This window comes from Gorilla gorilla, chromosome X (assembly GCF_029281585.2).
Source record: "Gorilla gorilla gorilla isolate KB3781 chromosome X, NHGRI_mGorGor1-v2.1_pri, whole genome shotgun sequence".
NCBI classification, from domain to species: domain Eukaryota; kingdom Metazoa; phylum Chordata; class Mammalia; order Primates; family Hominidae; genus Gorilla; species Gorilla gorilla.
Genome location: NC_073247.2, coordinates 146,784,362 through 146,808,378, shown reverse-complemented (window position 1 = coordinate 146,808,378; position 24,017 = coordinate 146,784,362). Strand labels below are relative to the sequence as shown.

General features: G+C 41.4%; 1 protein-coding gene across 1 annotated transcript; it reads left to right on the top strand.

The window, feature by feature from the left end:
• The first annotated feature begins 4,465 nt into the window (after positions 1–4,465).
• On the top strand, positions 4,466–10,049 carry RTL8B (retrotransposon Gag like 8B). Its single transcript, XM_004064899.4, has one exon. The coding sequence runs from the start codon at positions 6,583–6,585 to the stop codon at positions 6,922–6,924; it is 342 nt and encodes a 113-aa protein (XP_004064947.1). The 5' UTR covers positions 4,466–6,582; the 3' UTR covers positions 6,925–10,049.
• The last annotated feature ends 13,968 nt before the right edge of the window (positions 10,050–24,017 follow it).

Sequence of the window (24,017 nt, the reverse complement as noted above, 5' to 3'; positions counted from 1 at the left end):
AAAGGCATCTAGATTGGACAGGGCAAAGGCAAACTTCTGTTATTCATACACAACAGGATCATGTATATAGAAAACAGATTTTCTAAGATCAACAAAAAATACTAGAACTAAGAAGCGAGTTTCCCAAGGTTGCAGGACATAGGCGAATATACAAAAATCAATTGTAATCCTAATAACGAACGAGAGAAATTTGAGCTAGAATTTTAAACACCATAAAAACGTAAAAAATGTTAGGGTTAAATATGACAAAGGAGATGAGACTTGTACCCTGAAGACTACAGAACATTCCTGACATATATTACAAAATATCTGAATATTGGAGAGATATAGTCATGAACTGGAAGATTTGATATTGTTAGTATATCAATTCTCCCAAAATTGATGTATAGATTCAAAGTCCCAGCAAGTGTTTTAACATATAAAAAACAACTAATTGCTTCTAAAATTCGTAGGGAAATGCAAAAAAAATGCATTAGCAAAAACAGCTTTGAAATTGAAAAAATAAGTTGGAGGACTAATAATATTTGATTTCAAGATTTATAATAAAGCTACTGCAATTAAGACAATGTGATATTGTTATCAAAATAGACAAATACAGTCATCCCTTAGAATTTACAAGGGATTGGTTCCAGGACCCCTGCAAATACCAAAATCTGAGGACACTCAACTGCCTTATATAAAATGGTATAATATTTGCATATAACCTATGTATATCCTCCCATATACTTTAAATCATATCTAGATTACTTATAATACCTAATACAATATAAATGCTATGTAAATAGTTGTTACCTCATATCTTTAATTGTACTCTTTTTCTAATTTTTACTTTTATTTCAATAGTTTCTGGGGTACAGGTGGTTTTTTGTTACATGGATAAGTTCTTTAGTGGTGATTTCTGAGATTTTAGGGCACCTGTCACCCAAACAGTGTACACTGTACCCAATATGTAGTCTTTCATCACTCACTCCCCTCCCATCCTTCCCCCCGGGTCACCAAAGTCCATTATATCAATCTTATGCCTTTGCATCCTCATAGTTTAACTCGACTTGTAAGTGATAACATACAATATTCGGTTTTCCATTCCTGAGTTAACTTCACCTAGAATAATGGCCTCCAGCTCTATCCAAGTCGCTGAAAAAGACATTATTTCATTCCTTTTTATGGCTGAGTAGTAGTACATGTTGTATATATACCACATGTTCTTTATCCACTCGTTGGTTGATGGGCACTTAGGTTGGTTCCATATCTTTGCAGTTGCGAATTGTGCTGCTATAAACATGCATGTGCATGTGTCTTTTTCACAGAGTGACTTATTTTCCTTCCCTTATTTCCCAGTAGTGGGATTGCTGGATTGAATGGCAGTTCTACTTTTAGTTCTTTAAGCAATCTCCATACTGTTTTCCACACTGGTTGTACTAATTTACATTCCCACAAGCAGTGTAAAAATGTTCCCTTTTCCATACATCCATGCCAACATCCATTGTTTTTGGACTTTTAAATTATGGCCATTCTTGCAGGAGTAAGGTGGTATCTCACTGTGGTTTTAATTTGCAGTTCCCTAATGATTAGTGATGTTGAGCATATTTTCATGTTTACTGGCTGTTTGTGTGTCTTCTTTTGAGAAATGTCTATTCATGTCATTTGCCCACTTTTTGATGAGTTTTTTTCTTGCTGATTTTTTTTAGTTCCTTGTAGATTCTGAATATTAGTCCCTTGTTGAATGCATAGTTTGTTAATACTAGCTGTCTACTCTACTGATTATTTCTTTTTCTGTGCAGAAGATTTCAGTTTAATTAGGTCCCATTTATTTATTTTTATTTTTGTTGCATTTGCTTTTGGGGTCTTGGTCATGAATTATTTGCCTAAGCCAATGTCTAGAAGAGTTTTTGTGATGGTATCTTCTAGAATTTTTGTGGTTTCAGGTCTAAGGTTTAAGTCTTTGCTCCATCTTGAGTTGAATTTTTTTATAAGGTGAAAGATGGGGACCCAGTTTCATTCTTCTACATGTGTCTTGACAGTTTTCCCGGTACCATTTATTGCATAGGGTGTCCTTTCCCCAAATTATGTTTTTGTATGCTTTTTTAAAGATATGTTGGTTGTGTTAGACTTTATTTCTGGGTTCTCCATTCTGTTACATACCTATTTTTATACCAGTACCATGCTGTTTTGGTAACTATAGCCTTGTAGTATAACTTGAAGTCAGCAAATGCGATGCCTCCAGATTTGTTCTTTTTGCTTAGTATGACTTTTGCTATGTGGGCTCTTTTTTTTGGTTCTGTATGAATTTTAAGATTGTTTTTTATACTTCTGTGAAGAGTGATGAGGGTATTTTGATGGTAATTGCATAGAATTTGTAGATTGCTTTGGGCGGTATGGTCATTTTCACAATATTGATTCTTCCCATCCATGAGCATGGAGTGTGTTTCCACTTCTGTCATCAATGATTTCTCTCAGCAGTGTTTTGTAGTTTTCCTTATAAAGATATTTCACCTCCTTCATTAAGTATATTCCTAAGTAGTTTTATTGAAGCTGTTATGAAAGGGATTGAGTTCTTAATTTGATTCTCGGCTTGGTCGTTATTGGTGTATAGCAGCAAAAATCCTCAATAAAATACTAGCTAACTGAATCCAACAGCATATCAAAAAGATAATACGTTATAATCAAGTGGGTTTCATACCAGGGATACAGGGATGGTTTAATATATGCAAATCAATAAATGTACTATATTTATTGGAAGTCAAACTGTTGTTGTTCACCAATGATATGATTCTATACCTAGAAAATCCTAAAGACTCATCCAGAAAGCTCCTAGATCTGATAAACGAATTCAGTATAGTCTCAGCATACAAAATCAATGTATACAAATTATTTTTTATTATTTTTTTCCAGAATATTTTGATCTGCCATTGGTTGAATCTGCAGATGCAGAACCCACGGATATAGAGGACCAACTGTAGATGAATAGAACTGGATATGCAATTCAGAAATAGACCCACACATATATGGACAGCTGATTTTTGTAAAGTTGTAAAGGCAATTCAGTGGAAAAGGGATAATATTTTCAAAATGATGCAGGAAAAGTTGAATGTCCATTTACAAAAAAAAATTAATTTGATCCATATCTCACACCATATGCAAAAATTAACTAAAAAACATTAATAGACCTAATGGCAAAACCTAAAATTATAAAGCTCCTAGAAGAAAACAGGAAAAAGAAACTTTTGAAACCTTGGATTAGACAAAGATTTCTTAGCTATCACAACAAAAGCACAATTCTCATAAGCAAAATTTGGTAAATTGGACTTCATCATATTAAAAAGCATGTGCTCTTCAAAAGACAATGTTAAGAGAATGAACAGAGAAGGCACAGGCTGGGAGAAAATATTTGTAAGTGGCATATCTAATGAAGATTTGAATACAGGATACATATAGAACTCTCAAAACAACAATGTAAAGGTCAACAACCTGATTTAAAATGGAAAAAAATATCTGAAGAGACACTTCACTGAAAAAGATAAATGTATGACAAATAAGCAACAAAAAAGGTGTTCAGGGACATATGAATTTTATCTGTTTCTTAATAGTAGGAAGTAAAATCAGTCAAATGCATTTTCTGTGTCTATGTGTGTTCTGTGTTCCCTAATTTATGAAGTTAGGGAATTGCAAATTAAAACCACAATCACACCTATTAGAATGGCTGAAGTAAAAAAGAAAACCAACAAATAAAGAACCCAGAACAAAACAAAACCTGACAATACTGAGCATAAATGAGTTTGAAAAGCAACTTAATCTCTCATATATTGCTGGTGGGAATACAGAATGTTAGCCACTTGGGAAAGCATTTTTGGCATCTTACAAGTTTCTTTTATCCAGCTTTACACACTATAGTTCATCCTCCCCTGAGATGACCACTATTCTGAATTCTATAAGCATTTAGCTTTGCCTATTTTTAACACTGATATAAAGTGGAATCCTAAAGTATATACAAATTTTGTGCCTCACAACTTCTATTCAATGTAACATCTGTAGCATTCCTCCACATTGCTGTGTGTACTGATACAGAATTCCATTGTATGACTATGCGATAATTTATTTATCCATTTGCCCAATCTAGTAAAATACAAAAAGAATAATATGCCGTGATTAAATGAAATTATCCCAGCAATGCAAGGTTGTTTTATGAATCAAAAATCAATTATAATTTACTGTACTAACTAAAAGGAACTGTAGCAGACAAAATGGCAATCCCCCAAAGATGTGTGTGTCCTAATTCCCAGAACCTGAAAATATAAAGCAAGAAGTATTGCGGGATCTGGCCAGCAGCCGGCAATGCAACGGGGCTCTCTCTTTGTTCCCAGGCAGATCAGCAGGTCAAGAAATAATAGACACACACAAGATAGTGAAAGCTGGGTCCGGGGGGTCACCGCCTTCTGGTCCCGCGGTGCCAACAATGCACTGGATATACCAGCATTTATTATTAAGTTTAGTGAGGGCGGGGGTAGGTTAGTGAGGGATTTAAGGTCATTTGATTATGAGGTGAGATGGTCACATGGGGATTAAGTAATTCTTTAACATAACATCTGTATGCAGAAGTACAGTATACAGAGATAAGAATTTACAATATAGTGTGTGCGTCAGTAATTTCTAACAGAGCCTTAAAACAGAAACAGTCTTTCCATAACCTATGATTAGCAAGATATTAATCAGCAGTAACAGTTGCAGCAAAAACTGGTTACAAACAATCCATAGAAACAGGACGTGAGGCTAGACAACCGGTTAGACCAGAAATTCTCAGAAGGGAGTATGCCTTAACCCTAAAGAGGCCTAGAAGAGCCGTGGCAAGATGAGGGCATTTATAGCCCTATCTTATCCATATGGACAGGCACCCTTCATGCGTTCATTTATAGGCTCTCCACGAGGGTAACATTCCATTCCCAGAGCTATGAACATCAGCTTTTCTGGGATAGGAATCTCCGTGATGTGAAACCTCCCTGACTGCACATCCGTTCATAGGCTCTCTGCAGGGGGAAGCACATCACATGCTGTTGGCTCTTTGTGGCACTCCAACCTGGCATTGTCTTTATACAATCCTGCATGCAATTTTGTATTTACAATAATCAGGAGTATTTCATCTTTTATTCCATAGCAATAGTTTCAGGGTGTCTCCCTACAAAGAAGGAATTAAAGCTGCAGACAGAACTAAAGTTGCTAATCAGTTGCACTGAAAATATGAAGATTATCATCAATTATCTAATCATATGAACTCTTAAAAGTGGAAGATGAAGGCAGAGAGGATTAGAAAGAAGCCACATGAGAAAAATTTGACACCCACTATTGCTGACTTTGAAGGGGAAGAAGGTGGCAATAAGCCAGTAAATATGGCATCCTCTACAAGCTGGGAATGGCCCTCATATTACAGAGCAAGAACACAGTACCTCAATCCTACAACCACAAGGAACTGAATTCTGCCAATAGTCTAAATGAATGGGAAAGAAATTATTTCATAGAATCTCCAGAAAGGAACATAGCCTCCCAATACTATGACTTTGGTCTAGTATGACCCATATGGAACTTCTGACCTACAAAACAATAAGATGATAAATTTGTGTTGTTTTAAACCACTAAATTTGTGGTAATTCGTTAAGACAGCAACGAAAAGCTAACGCAAAGAGAAAATCCATAGGACCATATCAATAGACACAGAAAATGCATTTGACTGATTTCATTTCCTATTAAGAAATAGATAAAATTCATGGAGGGTATCTTGTAATTTGGAGGAAAGATATATCACATTTAGTTGTACTGGTAGGACACTTTTACTGAATGGCCTGTATGGATGTTTCGGAAATATGCATGCTACTCTGCTCATCAGGACTTACATAACCTAGTCAACCCAACTGCGTTGAAAGTATCTATGGCAAACAAGTGATCAAGGTACACATCATCAATAACAAAATATACTACATCATGAACACCTTGATATGATAAACTAACACACAAAATCTTTGCTGTAGTATACCTGGCAAAAATAACTGATTCTAATCATGAGAAAACATCAGAGGAAAGCAAATCTAGGGACATTTAAAAAATTGTTGACCAATAATTTTCAAAAGTGTCATAGCTGAGGGTTTGCGAAGGAACATGGAAGGACAGAGAGCATGGGACAAGGAATAGATATACCAGGCTGACTAATCAGCTTTAAAGAACTTACAGGCTTTGCTCTCCAAGCACATGGGCTTGGACCTCACCAAAAAAATCCTCACTCCCCAACCGCATAGAAAGACTTTGCCCCACCCCTACGGTGCGACCCTGCCTCCTTGACCAGTTAAGCCAGCCACCACATTTCCCACCACCTGCTCCGCTGGGTGCCCCGGGACCCCCTGGCGCACTAATGACCTCCAGGCCTTCTGGGCAGAGCTTGCCAAAGCGCCTGGGCCCTCCCCATGGCTCCGCCCACATCCCGGCTTCTCCTCCCGCGACATGCACTTCCCGCGACATGCACTTCCCGCGACGCCTCGGTGCAGCCCCTGGCGAAGCCCAGCGCAGCTCAGCTAAACTCAGCGGAGCCAGCGCGGCGCGATGGAAGGTCGGGTGCAGCTGATGAAGGCCCTCCTGGCTCGGCCCCTCCGGCCCGCAGCGCGTCGCTGGAGGAACCCGATTCCCTTTCCCGAGACGTTTGACGGCGATACCGACCGACTCCCGGAGTTCATCGTGCAGACGGGCTCCTACATGTTCGTGGACGAGAACACGTTCTCCAACGACGCCCTGAAGGTGACGTTCCTCATCACCCGCCTCACGGGGCCCGCCCTGCAGTGGGTGATCCCCTACATCAAGAAGGAGAGCCCCCTACTCAGTGATTACCGGGGCTTCCTGGCTGAGATGAAGCGGGTCTTTGGATGGGAGGAGGACGAAGACTTCTAGGCCGGGAGACCCTTGGGCCTGGGGGCGGGTGTTCTGGGGAGGGTCCGCTGTGCCAGTGGCCACCGCTAGGGTCTCCACAGGTGCCCTCCCTCCGGGCCTCCCTCCCCCTCGAGCCGCCGCGATGTCCCCTGCACTCCTGTTCCCTCCCGCGTAGTGCTTGCCTTTGTTCCAGGAATAGCGCTCCAGGCTCCTGCTGCCGCCCCTGGGCCTCACTCTGGAGCGGGCTGCCTCCGCCCTCTCGTGCCAGCCCAGCCCATCCCATGCACATTTGGACGCTGTCCTGCGCTCCAGTTGCACAAAGCTGAGCTCCTGTTACACACTGACAGACCACTGACAGCCGCCGCTGCCAACCCCCCTCCTCCTCACTAGACTTCCAGACGACTACATCATGCTGCCCACAGACCTGCGCTGCCACTGCCATCGCCATCCATCGCATTCCACCGACAGACTGCTGCTTCTAGTGATCTGTACTCACCTCGGAGGTATCTGGGCTGGACACAGCCCCTGGACAATGATCCAGACAGCTGGCTGCCCATCAAGGGACCTGTTGCCTTCAGCGAGACCCATTTCCTCCCCAATCCCAGAGACTTTTTGTGCTCCTGCCACATGACTGCCAGGGCTCAGTTGTGCCTGGCAGCCAAATCGAGTCTCTCATTTTCTCTTGTGGACCAGTTAGTTTTGCCCAGAATCCATTTCTCTTCTGAATTTGCAGCATTTTCTCAGGTGCTTTTTGATCAACAAAATAACTTGTATCTTCTGCTTAACTCCTTTATACTACCTGGAGAAAAGTATTTTCCATATTTTCAATAAATGTCAGACACTATTGAGAAAGAAAGAGAGTCTGAATGAATATGGCACCTTTCCCTCCCTGGTCCTGTAAATGTGATTCATATCTTGTTCAGAAGCGATATCCCCTGCCATTCAGTGACTGATGTTGACTCCTGCATTATAAAACATCTAAGATAGAGTCCTGTGGTAACCTGGGGGATAGTGTCCCCACTGGTGATCCTTCTGTCCCAGATGTTGAATCCTCTAAACCAGTTAGGATTATCCCAAGCCTCTTAGTAAGTGAATCGTTACCTCATTTTGGTCAACACTATGTGAGAAGTCAGCCAGCAGGCTCTTGGAAAAGGTATCCTCATTTCCAGAAAGTGCTTTGAAAACACAATTCCCAAATTGTTACAAACCATAAATCCCACACAGATTATTGGTGAACAGCTGTAAAATTTTACTTAACCCATGATTCAGGGAACCAACAGAATTATATAGGTGCTTTTCAAAAGCATTTATAAATTCTTGATTATGTAGGTAGTGGGGGGAAATGCAGAAATGAGATCATTAATTTAGATACAAACCTGGTTGATGACCAGGGGGTTTTATTTTGCAGAAGAATTGGGTATTTGGTATCATTTTATTCAATTACATGTGATCCTGGTACATTTCATAAGCTTGGGTAAAAAAATTTTTTGTTATTTTCCATGCACAATAAGGGAAATGTTTTAATTGGCTTTGTGCCTCCTGCTTTACAACAGTTCTGGCCTCAAGTTACCAGGTAGCCTGAACTTTGATTTTATTTTACCATTAAATTGCTTTAATACCATTGTATTTGGTGAAGTTTTAGTCTTTGTGTAGCTTGTTTCATAGATATACCAAAAATGAAGGAAGTTTTGTGGTATATTCAATGTAAAACCACATACATTGACCCAGCACTTGTTTTTTTGTTGTTATTGTTCTTTTGTTTGTTTGTTTTTTAAATTATACTTTAAGTTTTAGGGTACATGTGCACGACATGGAGGTTTGTTACATATATATACATGTGCCATGTTGGTGTGCTGCACCCATTAACTCGTCATTTACATTGGGTATATCTCCTGATGCTATCCCTCCCCTCTCCCCCCACCCCACAACAGGCCCCAGTGTGTGATGTTCCCCTTCCTGTGTCCATGTGTTCTCATTGTTCAATTCCCACCTATGAGTGAGAACAGACCCAGCACTTGTTTTATGACAGTGAATGCCTGAAGTGTTGGTCACCGATCATGATTGAACATTGTTTGTAATCTTATATCTCAAGTGAATTGCGTGTCGAATATCACGTTATTCAGTCCAATTCTGTTCCTAGTATTTTGCATAAGTTTCCCTTGAAATTTATAGGGAATATTCAATTTAAAAATGAGTAAATTCATGGTCAGATTGAATGCGTTCAGTTTTCTGGAATGAATGACATTTGCAGGTCACGTTGCACAGTTTTATTTTAAAACCATAATTGTGTATTTAATATGCTGTTTTTCTTTAAATTTGGCTTTGGGCCTCATTTCCAGGTGTTCTCCCACAGAAAAAATGATGTGTGTAGTTTTTATATGCAAACAAGTTAAAGAAGAGTGATCTAGAGCCAGGCTGGTCAAGACAAGAATTGGCTGGAATAGGCTGCTCTTCCCCCATTCCATCATGTGCTGTCCCCACCCCTTTGGCCACCTGGGCTGACTGTGTCTTAATACCTCAAGTGCAAGTATATAGGAGTAAGAAATGAACAATGCCTGCCTCCTTATACTCATGCCTACATTGTATGACATCTAGTATGAAAGGGAAACATTAAAGGAAAACCCTTGTTTTGCTCTAAAACCTGAGGACAGTAAACACTGAGAGTAATCTGGTACTTGGTTTGAAGTAAAACACAAATATTTCCCTTTTATAATGGTGATGGTTGTGTTTGCTTATTAGCCTTTTTGCTGGTTAATTCTTGATACTGACTAGAAATGTGTATATTGCTTCTTGAAATGATTTAATGACTTCTATATTGGTGACCATGGACGTTCTCTAAGTATAATCCACTTATATTATATTTACAAATCAGCAAGATTGATTGCTGGTATTTGGATTTTGTGTTATCTGTGTATTTGTTACTGGCAGGAATGCAAATTTGAGAAATTAGGATGCTAACTAGCCTCATTAATCTTGGCTTTTCAGGCAGAGCCCTGGACCTTGAACAATATCTCCTTATGGAATGAAGGACTTTTATTACATACCCGTTGCCCATAGTATCCTAAAGGTATACTTGCCAATTAAGAGCAAATCTCCCAGATTTACATTGTATTAGCAACTGTCCGATTTTTGCCATTGTTTTCTCCAAAAAAAAAAAAAACTATGTTCAATGTCAGATGATAATAACGTTACTTAGCATAAGGAATTCTTTATGAAACTGTTCTAAATGATGTTAACTTCATTTTAATTTAAGAAATTTTCTAAGTTATGTTACTGATTACTGACAGTAACACACCAAAAGTACAGTTCTATTATGTGCATTTCATGGTCTTCAGTGCCAGTATTCAGTAACATACTGAATACTCAGCTGAAATCCATTTGGAAATTTATTATGCATAATATTGCACGGTATGAGTGTCACTAATCAGTAACAAAGTGAGGAAAACCAAAGATTTGTTACCCATAGTTTTGCATAAATCAATTGCCTTGTCACTGAAGAATAACAACATAAAAGGACTCCTCTGAAACTCCCCTTCTAGCAAAAAAAAAAAAAAAGGGGGGGGGTATTGCGTCTTGGCATAATATTTTATAATTTCCCTGTGATGTTTACTTAAAGCAAGAAGACCTATGGTATCCTTTGGCAGGCGCAATCAGGCCTCTGAAAAGCAGTGTTAATTGTCCTTATGCAGTCTCAGTCTTACACCGAGGCTCAGTGTAAGTTACCTTTCACTCTTTCAGCCTACCTGGCACAGGATACATGATTGAGTACTCAGTCCCCATCAGGTATTTTCAGAAGGACTTCTACATAAGGGAATGAGGATGAGTAGCCCAGCCACCTATCATATGAATTTCCAAGTACATACTTACAGTGGTGCTGGGTTGTCCACCCATAGGCAAGTCTCCCTGTAGATTTATACAGCCACTATCTCCTTCAGGACCTGTGGTGGGAATGTCCAGGACTGGTCAGCCTGTGAGCCTGTAACATGGATACAGTGGAGCCAGAACAAACTGTCCAGAACAGCCAGACAAGTAAGAGCAACCTTATCTTGTATGAAGTGATAGGTGTTGGGTGGAGGGCACCACCTGTCTCCCGTCAGGTGTACCATCATTTATGATGGTGTTGAAACCCGTTTCCAGAATCTCTAAGCTAGTAACTACCAACAATGTTAGGGTCAGTCCATGGACACTGATTATTAACTCCATGGTAGAGACCCTGCTAGAGAGTAGCATCTCTTTTTAGTCATTATTTGTATTTCTCTGTTCAGTGTGGGTGCCGCTTACAGACAAATTAATTTATTTGAATTACTCTGATTTCAAAAAAACCTGATCTTGACATTGTGCCATCAAAGTTTTGATCTTTTGATCTTCTTTGGAACTCTTGCAGTAACAGTCAGCAGCAAGATGAACTGGACAGTCAAAAATAAACTCCAGGAATGAAAAGAGTGTGGGAGTGCTACTCAGGTGTCTTATGTCTGGTGTAAAAACATGGACCTGAAGGTAATTTAAGGCCATGTCTATCTGTAAAAAAAGGGGAAAGATAGGACTCGTGGACCAAGTGGGTGGTGGAGAATGGTACTCTGCCAGTCTACCTGCACCATGAAGGGGAGGACATTTATTTGTCAGGAGTCCAGGAAGACATAGGCTAACAATGAAAGTAATACATACATTGATGCACCTTCAAATCTTCACCCAGTCAGGCACTGTTGGCCAGTTCTTTGCTTTGCGGACATTGCTGGGACCACATATCATGTCTCATTCCCAGTTTCCAGTATCTGAGTCTGAAAGTCCCATGGCCCTTTCTCACTATCATCTTTGAGCCTCAGTTTCCTCATATGCACAATGGGATTCATACCATGGTTTCAGAGATATTGTAGAATCAAGTGTGATCATCCTTGATAAGGGCCTAGCACACAAGAGATGGTTAAGGAATTAGTATCTTACTTCCTAAATCCATATATTGGAGAACATGAGGGTGCTTGGTTTCACTCCCTTCCTATCACTGCTTCCCCACTCCTGTCCAATCTGTTTGACTTTGCCATAATGTCATTTAAATGTTTGTTTGCCTTCCTAGGGCCAGCAAGCTTCCTCAGGGATTACTGAGGCATCTCCTTGGAAACCATACCTCATTAATCCTGCTGTGAAGTAAGAGGCAGCCAGGACCCCAAGCTTTTCCTTTTTCTGAGCCACATTCTGTTCTGGCCAGCTCGGACACCTTACATGGAGGCTGACAGGGCTCAACACCCAGCACCCATCAGGACTCACTACCATCTGTAAACTGAGCAGCCTGGAGGAAGCCTGTTGACTAGCAGTGCCAGAGAGGTCTCTTCTCTTTCTTTGCCTATGTAAAGTAATTTCTTTTAGGTGTGGTGATTAACTTATTGAAATTCAGGTGAAGACATTTGACAATTTGACAGAGGGAAGAAAAGTGCTACATGAAAATATGCACTCTTCTCAAATGTTCTCAAAGAGACTTTTAACCTTTAGTCCCAGTAGATACTTCTCGTTTGGTTTCTCTACTTTTCTCTTGACACAATTTTCATTCAGAAGGTGGCATCACAGAACCTGAAGCCACACACCCTAGGTCAAATTCCACACTTCCTTTTGAATAGACACTAAAATGTCTAGCCTTTATCCAACACAGTGACATTCACACTCTTCTGATTTATCCCTGTATTTTGTTAAGTTACTTTAAATCCTTGGATGATGAGGGTCATTGTTATTTGCCACCCAATGAAAAACTGAGACCTGAGATATACATAGAAAAGCTTTACCCCAAACCTATGTTTATTAACCAAATAATGTGACAGTGACCTAGAGTGGTTTATTTCCTAGTCAAAAGTAGGTGTGAAACAAGGTGACTGTGACTCCTCTCTGTTACACACGTATGTGTTGTGCCCTCTGCCCCGCAATGGCACAGTCATCTTGAGTCACTTCACTGTTGTGGAAGAGACTGTGGGGAAAACCTAAATGATGGTTTAGTTGGTAATTCTACTGACTATTGGCGTTTTAAAATTTGGGATTTAAAAAAATTGTTTGTGGAAATGGGGTCTTGCTGTGTTGCCCAGTCTGGCTCCAAACTCCTGGGCTCAAACAATCCTTCCTCAGCCTCCCAAAATGCTGGGATTACAGGCATCAGCCATCATGCCTGGCTCTATTGGCACTTTAGAAGCATTCATAAAGTAGGGGGATCCAAAAAGGTGTCTCTCTGGTGACAGTTTCAGGGATCAGGATGCTGGATGAAAAAGAAAGTGGGCCTCCTCTGAATTTAAAGTGGGACCTTGCCCCTTAGATCCTTCCCAGGAGTTCATTCCTAGGCCAGCACAGGCAGTCTCATCAGGCATGTAGTCAATGAATGACTCTTCACTAATGGGAATGTTAATGTGCTACAAATTTTGGTGTGAAGTGTTCCATGTCAAACTCACATTTGCCTTAACATGTTTTTTCACGCCTCTTATTTCATGGAAATAAGAGGCCTCTTATGTCATGGAAAGGGAATGCATGATAATGGACACTTTAAAGCAAGGCTTTGGACTGAAAGTCTATGGGTTATATATGTAGGAGGCAATTTATTTCACTAGTATTCACTCAAACAGAAAAACAAATATGAAGACTGATATTTTTATCTTTTTTTAAAATGACATTTTGGGTTACAGATATAATACGTGCTCATGTACAAAGTAGAGAGATTTCAGGAGAATATAATGAAATCGAATTCACTAAAAATCTGTCTACATAGAATTACACTCACTGTGACCATTTTGGATCATTTCCAGTTAGGCTGTTCCTTGACAATACCCATTTTTAAAAAATTAGGACTCTTGACATTAATTTTTATCAAGTAAATTTATGCTCTCACACTCAGAAATTTGAAAAAGTCTTTGATACAATTTTTTTTTATTTTGTAGTCACGAGAAAGGGACATTTTTATCCCTGGGAATTGAAGGCTTGTCTCTCCTAACTTAAATGCCAACTTGAGTCTTCTTAGTGCCCAACATGTTATTTTGGAGCATAAGGGCCAGCCACAAGTGGGAGATATTAGCCAGTGAGAAAAATGCAACTGATTGTATTCCTTGTTATACTAGTTCCCTGTTAAATGCATCCAGTAGTGTAACTGGGACAACAATGGTCATTTTGAGAGACATCTTATTCTACTAGAAAGGAAGATATAATGGCGATGGTGATGATGAGAGTGGTGGTAATGATGCTAAAACAAATCAGCCAAAGCTACCACTGATAAAATCCTTACTAAAACCAAGAACAGTTTCTTATCTAATCCCATAAAAATGTGTATTAAATACTGCTATTATCTCTGTTTTTCAAAGAACATTAATGACTACAGAACATATACTTACCTTGACATGGCATCACAGCCAAAATATTGTGAGTGCTGGTGGAGAGGGACTCAGATCTAGGTTTTAGCTGGCCTTGAATTCTGTGGGATTTATCATAAGCTGTAAGAAGCCTTTTAAAGTATGTTTTTGTTGCTAGAAAAAAGCATTAGTTACCCCAACCTCTATCTCCTCTTCATTTTCCAGTCAATATAATTGTCCAGAGGACACACAAGGTGATTTTGCAGTTGTAGAGATAACAGATGGTAAAAATGCTTGTGAAAAGAAGGGACAATATGTTTTGAAGTAAATGGATTTCATGGATCCCCAGCCATTTTATCTGTTGTTTTAATAACAAGAATTATAGAGGTTAGAGGCTCAGAAAAGGGGAAGGCTTCTCTGATCAGGAAAGATGGAGTGACACATCTTCCCTTCACCAGGGGCCTACAGGCTAGAGGTGGGGAAGGGGCTGCAAGCAGTGGCATTGTGTGAAGCTGCTTCCTAGAGGTTGAGGCCAAGGGACTCTGGTGGGAAAGTTGTCATGGGCACTCTGCATTCAAGGGAGTGTTTCCTACTCCCTTCTCCATGCCTGGCACCACAACAAAGCATATTGTTGAGTGTAACGTGAGAAGTATACCTTTTGGCAAAGACAGGACTTTTATGATGGGGATAGAACCTTACTTTCCATTATCCTTGAGAATTCCAGACTTGGCTACTGGTGAAGGCTTAGCTTCTGTGTATACCCTTAGCCTGTGAAAAATGGCTCAGGAAAAGGTGAGCTATACCTCTTTTACTGTAGCTTAGTAGAGCAATCTGAGGGAGATACCTGAGAAGCAACTGCGAGTGTTTCTGGGAAGCTGTCAGTCTTGGTTGAGTTGAGCACACAGTCTTTCATATCTGTAGTGAGCTGTGTTCACCAGCAGAGAATTAGGAAAGTGACATGCTGTTGCTGGTATGTTCTTCTAACATATGACCCAGTAACTTTTTTCTTCCATGCTCCAATGGTTCGAATGCCTGTGCAAGGTAATACAGGAAACACACACTGGCATTGGCAGCATTCTGGGCACGGGAAATTTGGGTTCTAGAGAAGAAACTAGTGATGGCCTTCTGTCAGGATTCTGTGCTCAGACACTAATGTGCTGAACTGCATGGTTTCCACTGTGAAGAGGAATGGCATGTCAGGCATCATGAGGACCCCTGATTCAGTGAATAGGAACGCAGTTGAAGTTTATTCAAGCATTTCTCTGTTTTAGCTTCTTGCACTCTTCCATTGATCATACTCTGCACATTGGTGGGGACAGAAAAGTCATGTGGTTCCTGTCAATGACCAGTACATGAAGCTGGTGAAATTTGGATCCTTATAGGTATCTGTAGAAGAGCCTGAGTGTTCAGGAAGCTCCCATGTCAGGTATCCAGGCTAGCAGCTTAATCTCTCCTATTCCTCATGCTGAAAATGGCACCTACCTCAAGGCTGTAGGTGTCAGTTTCCCTGTTTATAAGCTGTTGCCACTTGGTGATCTGACCCATCTGCCATTTGGTCCTCTCAGAGGGGAAATTACATGGTCTCAAAGTGACCTTGCCTGTGCTTTCAAGCAGAGAGTGTTACAGACACAACCGTGAGGGATTTATACATCTTGTGTAGTACTCCAGCTACTGCAGCTGTTACAGGATAAGGGGAAGCCACGGTTTGAGGAGGGGAGGGCACACTGCTTTCCGTATTTCAGGCTACCTAAGAATTCAAGCAGGAATGCGAGGAATCTCCAGAATATGACAGAGGAAAACAATGCACATCGATAGATGTCCTATGAGCATATATGGCCCATTGCAAAGTTGAGACATTGATGAAAGGGACAGGTCATTATTTTCCATATCCTCAGTGAATGATGGGCTTCTCTGTTGATACAAGTTTTGACGTGTCAGCCTTCTTCTGTTTACTGTTACAGATTGCTAATGTTTTATATGGTCACTTAGTTCAATAATGTGATGGACTTCTGCAAAGTTACTGCTGTCACTTTTGCTGATGCTGTTGTATCCTCACTGATGCCATACACTGTAGGCACTCATCTTGGTCATAATCCAGAGTGTTCTCCTATAGGTTTATTGCAAGTCGTGAGCACTACCTGTGATACGCATTTCCTGCTATCTTACTCAAGATGGCTGAGCTGAGATGCTCGTTTCAACTGCTTAAGTTATTTTCTCTTTACCTAGTGCTCATGCAGGTCATACATTTTTGCTGCCAATCCTTTTCCACAATTAGAAAAGAAGAGGGCACAGAGGTTTCTCTACTTCAGGCTACCTAACAGGTCAAGCAGGAATGTCAAGAATCTGCTGCATATGAGGAAAATACAGACAGTTCAAGGACTAGGGACTTTGATATGAAAGTTGCAGTGGGCACTAGGGTTCAGGGAAGTGCCCCCATTCCCTTTTTCCCTTCCCTCACAGTACATTTGGAGTACCATGACTGGAGGACACAGGACAACATTGCACATCCACAGATGTCATACGAGCATACATGGCCCACTGGCAAACGTCAGGCATGAATGATGGGGACAGGTTGTTATTTTCCATTTTCCCAGTGTGTGGTGGACTTGTCTGTTGGTGAAGGCATTGCTGCCTCAGCCTTCTTCTGTGTATTACTTTAGGCCTGTAAAAAATGGCCACAGAGGTAGGTGACCCTTCACTCAATTATACTGTTACATAGTACTATAATGTGGAGAACTTCTGCAAAGTTACTACTGTTGCTTTTGCTGATGCTGTTGTATCCACACGAATGGGATGCACTGTATGCCCTCATCTTGGTCATAATCCAGGGTGTTCTCCAATAGCTTTATTTCAAGTCTTGAGCACTGCCTGTGATACGCATTTCCCGCTATCATTCTCAGGAGGGCTGAGCTGAGATGCTGGTTTCAACTGCTTAAGTTATTTTCTCTTTACTTAGTTCTCATGCAGGCCAAACATTTTTGCTGTCAATCCTTTTCCACAATTTGAGCAGGGGAGGGCACAGGGTTTCCCTGCTTCAGGCTACCTAACAGGTCAAGCAGACATGTCAAGAATCTCCTGCATATGAGGAAAATACAGACAGTTCAGAGGACTAGGGACTTTGACGTGATAGTTACAGTGGGCATTAGGGTTCAGTGAAGTGCCTCCTGTCCCTTTTCCTCTTCCCTGACAGTACCTTTGGAGCAACATGCCTGGAGGACACAGGACAACAATGCATATTGACCGATGTGACATGAACATACATGGCCCAGTGGCAAACATCAGAAATGGATGATGGGGACAGGTTCTTATTTTCCCTTTTTCCAGTGACTGGTGGGCTTGTCTGTTGGTGAAGGCGTTGGGCCTCAGCCTTCTTCTGTTTATTGCTTTAGGCCTTTGAAAAATGGCTACAGACGTAGGAGGCCATTCACCCTATTATATTGTAATATAATACTATAATGTGGAGGACTTCTGAAAAGTTACTGCTGTTGCTTTTGCTGATGCTCTTGTATCCTCATCGATGCAATGCACTGTGTGCCTTCATCTTGGTGATAATCCAGGGTGTTTTCCCATAGCTTCATTGCAATCTTGAGCACTGCCTGTGATATGCATTTCCCGCTATCTTTCTCAGGAGGGCTAAGCTGAGATGTTGGTTTCAACTGCTTAAGTTATTTTCTCTTTACCTAGTTCTCATGCAGGCCATACATTTTTGCAGCCAATCCTTTTCCACAATGTAAGAAGAGGAGGGCACAGGGGTTTCCCTAGTTCAGGCTACCTAACAGGTCAAGCAGGAATGTCAAGAATCTCCTGCATATGAGGAAAATACAGGCAGTTTAGAAGACAATGGTATTTGATGGGAAAGTTGCAGTGGGCATTAGGGTTCAGCGAAGTGCCTCTTGTCCCGTATCCCCCGACCTTACAGTACCTTTGGAGCAGCATGGCTAGAGGACACAGGACAACAATGCATATCGACTGATGTGATATGAGCATACATGGTCTACTGGCAAACGTCACACATGGATGATGGGGGCAGGTTCTTATTTTCCATTTCCCACTGAGTGGTGGGCTTGTCTGTTGGTGAAGGCGTTGCTGCATCAGCCTTCTTTTGTGTATTACTAAAGGCCTGTGAAAAATGGCCACAGAGATAGGTGACCCTTCACTCACTTATATTGTTACACAGTACTATAATATGGAGGACTCCTGAATGTTACTGCTCTTGCTTTTGCTGATTTGTTGTATCCATACTGATGCGACGCACTATGTGCCTTTATCTTGGTGATAATCCAGGGTGTTTTCCTATAGCTTTTTTGCAAGTCTTGAGCACTGCCTGTGATACACATTTCCCTCTGTCTTTCTCAGGAGGGCTGAGCTGAGATCCTGGTTTCAACTGCTTAAGTTATTTTCTCTTTACCTAGTTCTCATGCAGGCCATACATTTTTGCTGCCAATCCTTTTCCACAATTTGAGAAGAGGAGCAGGTTTCCCTACTTCAGTCTACCTAACAGTTCAAGCAGGAATGTCAAGAATCTCCTGCACATGAGGAAAATACAGACAGTTCAGAGGACAAGGGTCTTTGATGTGAATGTTGCGATGGGCATTAGGGTTCAGGGAAGTGCCTTCTGTCCTTTTTCCCCTTTCTCACAATACCTTTGGAGCAGCATACCTGGAGGACACAGGACAACAATGCACATCAACGGCTGTGATATGTGCATATACGGCCCACTGGCAAACGTCACACATGGATGATGGGGACAGGTTGTTATTTTCCGTTTTCCCAGTGAGTGGTGGCCTTGTCTGTTGGTGAAGGCGTTGCTGCCTCAGCCTTCTTCTGTGTATTGCTTTAAGCCTGTGAAAAATGGCCACAGAGGTAGGTGGCGCTTCTCCCTCTTATATTGTTACATAGTGCTATAATGTGGAGGACTTCTGCAAAGTTATTGCTGTTACTTTTGCTGATGCTGTTGTATCCTCACTGATAGGCTGTATACCCTCATCTTGTTAATAATCCAGGGTGTTCTCTTGTAGCTTTATTGGCATTCTGGACACTGCCTGTGATGTGCATTTCCTTCTATGTTTCTCAGGAGGGCTGAGCTGAGGTTCTAGTTTCAACTGCTTAAGTTTCCTCTTTACCTTGTTCTCATGCCTGCCAATTATTTTGGCTGCCTGTCCCCTTTTATTCATGATTGTAAAATTGGCAAGAGGCTTACTTAGCTTTCAAAAAGATTTGCATGCTTTGCAAAGAGGCAGAGGAAGAATTTACAAGTTTTCCAAAGTAAATCTTCTTAAAAAAGGGAATTGTTAGGTCTATTCTTTTTTCACCAGAGAGACTTAAACTTTTATTTCTTATTTTCCTTTGTATTTGCCCTTTCAACATGCTGCCATGTGATACCAGTTCCCCCAATTTGCCCTTCACAATGATGACTCCTGTGTCCTTGCTCAAGCCAGGCATGTGCAGAGAAGTTCCTCATGTGGGACTTGTGCAAACAGGACCTCAAGGACAAATAATAAGTATGAGCACTTGCCCATTTTCTAGCCTGTGCATGCTTTTACCCATACCAGTGTTTTTATGAAGGGTTCTTTATAACCAGTTGGAGTGAGGAATCAAACCATTAGCCTTGTTTACAGATGGCTTAAATTGACATGTTGATGTCAATGGTCTGTTGACAAGTGGGGCTGTACAATTTATCTCATATCCTCCTGTCCTTGAGTCCTAAATGAGCAGAGGTTTGGTTTCCTGTAGTAGACAGACATTTACTTTGTATGACTTGTTATATCCACCACCTGATAGAATTTTTGGCTGTAGATGAGGACCCAGTTCCTCTCTTCTGGATACTTAGTGCATGAGCCTCTCCAAAAGGTATGAAAGAATGTGCAAAATGTATGCACTCCCATACAGTTTGAATCAGTTCCTCCAGATCCCTCTGGATTGGAGTTTGTCCTCTCAGCCCATTGTGCTGACTCCAGTCATGCAGTATATGGATTGCTGACAGCTGCCAGGGTGGCCACCCAACAGTTTAGATTTGTGTTGGTCTTCTGAGCTTTCTTTGTACCTTCGTATTCACATGCAAACCTAGTGTAGTGCTGCTTAATTTGAGAAAAGAATAGCAGTGGGCTGTATTCAGTGAATCCTAGTGGGATTCATGGATTTTCCCGGTCTCCCCATCAGTCAGACATGATGCCTTACAGAATGCTAGAAAGGCCTGTTGTAGACTCCACTCCAGTGTCAGCTTGGACTACTAGTTCTGCAGTCAACATGCTGATCTACAGGATGTGGAATATAATTTAAGCCAGAAAACAAGCACCTGTGCTTCTCCAAAGTCCAGAAATGGTGGATCTGGGAACCTGGGGTTAGAGGTAAGCATAGAACTTTTTATGATTACAGATGAGTGCTCCTCACCAAATGTTTTTACATTTTAGAACGCAAGGAAAGGAGAATGGTTCTCCATGGGAAATGGGTAATGCCATTACTGCTTCCATATTATTTTTTGCCTTGATTCTTCAATTTACATGTAGTATTTTACATTGGCAGTGTTTAAGGTTAACGTTTAGTCCATAGGTTTTTGAATTTCATCAAATCCAACAGTTCTACAGAAGCCATGCACTTCATCTGGAGGACTTTGTCTCAAGGAATGGCCCCATGACACCACCTATTTATACATACGAACAGCAATTGACTTTGGGATTGGCTTGGACTTTGGGTTGTTTTCATTGTTTATGATATGTGCTTTAGTACTTACTCAAGAGATGGTTTTAAATATTTTACATACGGGGACGGGTCAAAACATGTATGTACTGTATCTATGTCCTGGGGTGGAAGGCAGCAGTCTCAGGCTGATTGGTCTGTCCAGGAAGCAGCTTTTCTCTGAGACCTTTCCACACCCTTCTGTTTCCTATGTGACTGGCCATAGCTACTTGGTTTGGTACCTTTCACCTCACCCTAGTTGAGCCAGTCATGCTCTTGGGGTCTAGAGTTTGAAATTAGACTGAAGAATGAGTGACAACCTGTTAAGTCCCGTTAATACTTTCTCACTACAGATAATGTAATTTAGAAGTCCTGCCGTTGAGTTCACCTCAATCGGCCTCATTTCTGTGTTTTCAAAGTGTTTGTCACTTTGGTTTCTTGCATTTTGTAAAATATTTGTGTTCTTCCAATAAAATGTTTGAGAAGATTCCACTTGTAGATTTTTATTATTCACAGTGAATGCCAGTATGGCTCTGCCATGTGCATCATTGCATGAACCAGGGAAGAACTCTGAACTCTATAATCTGATACATTGAGGACAGGGGCTTCATGGCAAGAGTGTGAGGTCTTCTGGCCATGATGGAAGTTCTCCCCTTTGTCTACAGCAGTATTCTCCTAAAGATAGTAGGTGATCTAATACCTCCTTAGGAGAACTGATCCTTTTGACCACTTCATGAAGGACACAAACACATATTTGGAGATTGTGAGAGTGTTGGGGAAATACCCTGATACTGCCAAGGGTGAGACAGAAGGCAAGATGACCAGTATGTCAGCAGAAGATTGTTGCAAAAGTCATGAGGACCACAGCTGGAAGCAGAAGACACACAGTTAATTCCTGGTAAACCCTGCATTAGAATCTTGGTCTTTTGTGTCTGAGGCATCTTTCATTACAACACACCACTAGGTCTTATAAAGGCTTTGTAATAGCAGAATTAAATTAGTTAAATGGGTAGAAGTTTTTTGGCATTGTTTGTTCTTTAAACATATCAGGCTGGGTGCGATGGCTCACGCCTGTAATCCCAGCACTTTGGGAGGCCAAGGTGGGTGGATCACCTGAGGTCAGGAGTTCAAGACCAGCCTGGCTAACATGGGTGAAACCCCATCTCTACTAAAAATACAAAAATTAGCCGGGCGTGGTGGCGGGTGCCTGTAATCCCAGCTACTCGGGAGGCTGAGGCAGGAGAATCGCTTGAACTCAGGAGGCAGAGATTGCAGCGAGCAAAGATAGCGCCACTGCACTCCAGCCTGGGCGACAAAGCAAGACTCTGTCTCAAAAAATAAAAAATAAACATATCAGCACAGTTTCTACTGCTTGTATAAAATCTCCAATTAACTAAAATTACCTACCCTCTGTGCAGCTTACCTTGATTTAAACACTTCATCAAATAACCATATCGTTGTGATCATTAAAATCTCCACCCTCTCCTATCAAAGCAAGAAGAAAAAAAAAATCTGCCCCCACAGAAAAGGAGAACAAGACCATTGCAAACAGTCTGTCCTGCCTATAGATGTGCCACACTGGGTGGTTGGGCATGGCTCTCTCCCTGGGATTTCATAGTGATCTTAAACAGCAGGTTTCAGAAACTCTATTCTTTCCATTCAGTCTAGAGGGGCCCAAGCTGCAGTGTCTCACCTCTTGTGTTAGGGTTTTACTAGTATGCTAAGCTCAAATCACTTCTCCAATTGCAGCTGAAACTTGATTGATATGCCTTTTATTACCCTCTCTTGTGCTACAGAATGAGTCTCACATTAGGCTGTGAACCACTCCCAGCCAGCTACTGTTGCCCAAGCCTCCATATGTGTGCCACTCTTCCCAGAGATTCTCTGAAATGTTGTTCTGGGCAGTGGGGAGTTTGAAAGGGACTGAAGGATTAGGGAGCAGATGGCCAGTGACGTCCAAGTTATTACCATTAACCAAATTCCCTTCTAGCACTGTCTCAGCCAATGGCGGCCACACACAGTCTTTGAAAGCTTGTGATGGGCATCCAGTAATGAATCTTGCTCTGTTACCCAGGCTGGAGTGCAGTGGTACAATAATAGCTCACTGCAGCCTTCAACTCCTGGGGTCAAGCGATTGTCTTGCCTCAGCCTCTCGAGTAGCTGGAACTACAGGCATGCACTACCACGCCCAGCTTATTTTTTTCTTTTTTGTAGAGACGGGGGTCTTGCTATATTGCCCAGGCTGGTCTCAAACTCCTGGCCTCAAGCAATCCTCCTGCCTCAGCCTCCCAAAGTGCTGAGATTACAGGTGCGAGCCACTGCCACTCAGCCCAGATAAGGCTTTCGATGCCCAGTTGCACTGGCCCCCAGATAGTGGAGGGTCATTGGCCAAGTACATGTCATCTTCCCTCATTTTTTCATTATACAAGGGAATGTGTGAGTTAAGATGACCATTGTCTCAGAAAGCCAGGGACACACTGAGACAGGAATTGCTGCTGCTGGAGGTTCCCTGAGCTATCACCATCCATAGACTAGGGAGTATATAAGGCTGGTTCACCCTGCCATCCTAACTCCCCAGAGAAACTGTAAGTGACGATGAGGAGCCTGGATGGAGAGGGGCAATGTCTGGGGAAAGAGACATTATATGAGGGCAAGATGTGGTAAATGCCCTCAAGGAAGAAATAGGACCTACAGGGTAAGAAACTAAAGAAAAATTTGGTGAGATTTGGGGGATGCTTCTCACATGTATTTTTAACTGAGGATTAGTAATATAATAAAATAAATAAATAGCAAAATCACAAACCCATCAAGTTCCCTATTGTAATAGCTACAATTAGCCCAGTTACTACCTCTGACAGACCCTGTGCTGAGCATTAGTCTGTATCATCTTTCTTCATGCTTATAGTAATCTGGGCAGCCAGGCCCTATATGTATGTCTCAGAGAAGTCAAGTCACTTGCTCAAGGACATACTGTTAGTAATTTGCTGAGGCAGGATTAAAACCCAGGCATGTGTGATTCTATACCTTGTTTGATCTTAACCCCACAGCACCCTAGAATGGACAAGGGCTGGTACACAGATATTCATTAAAGAAAATTTGAAAACAGAGATTATTAGAAAAAATAGCATT

Bases quoted from the DNA above. Each gene is read 5' to 3' on its own strand.
- RTL8B (XM_004064899.4), top strand. From the start codon at position 6,583: ATGGAAGGTCGGGTGCAGCTGATGAAGGCCCTCCTGGCTCGGCCCCTC.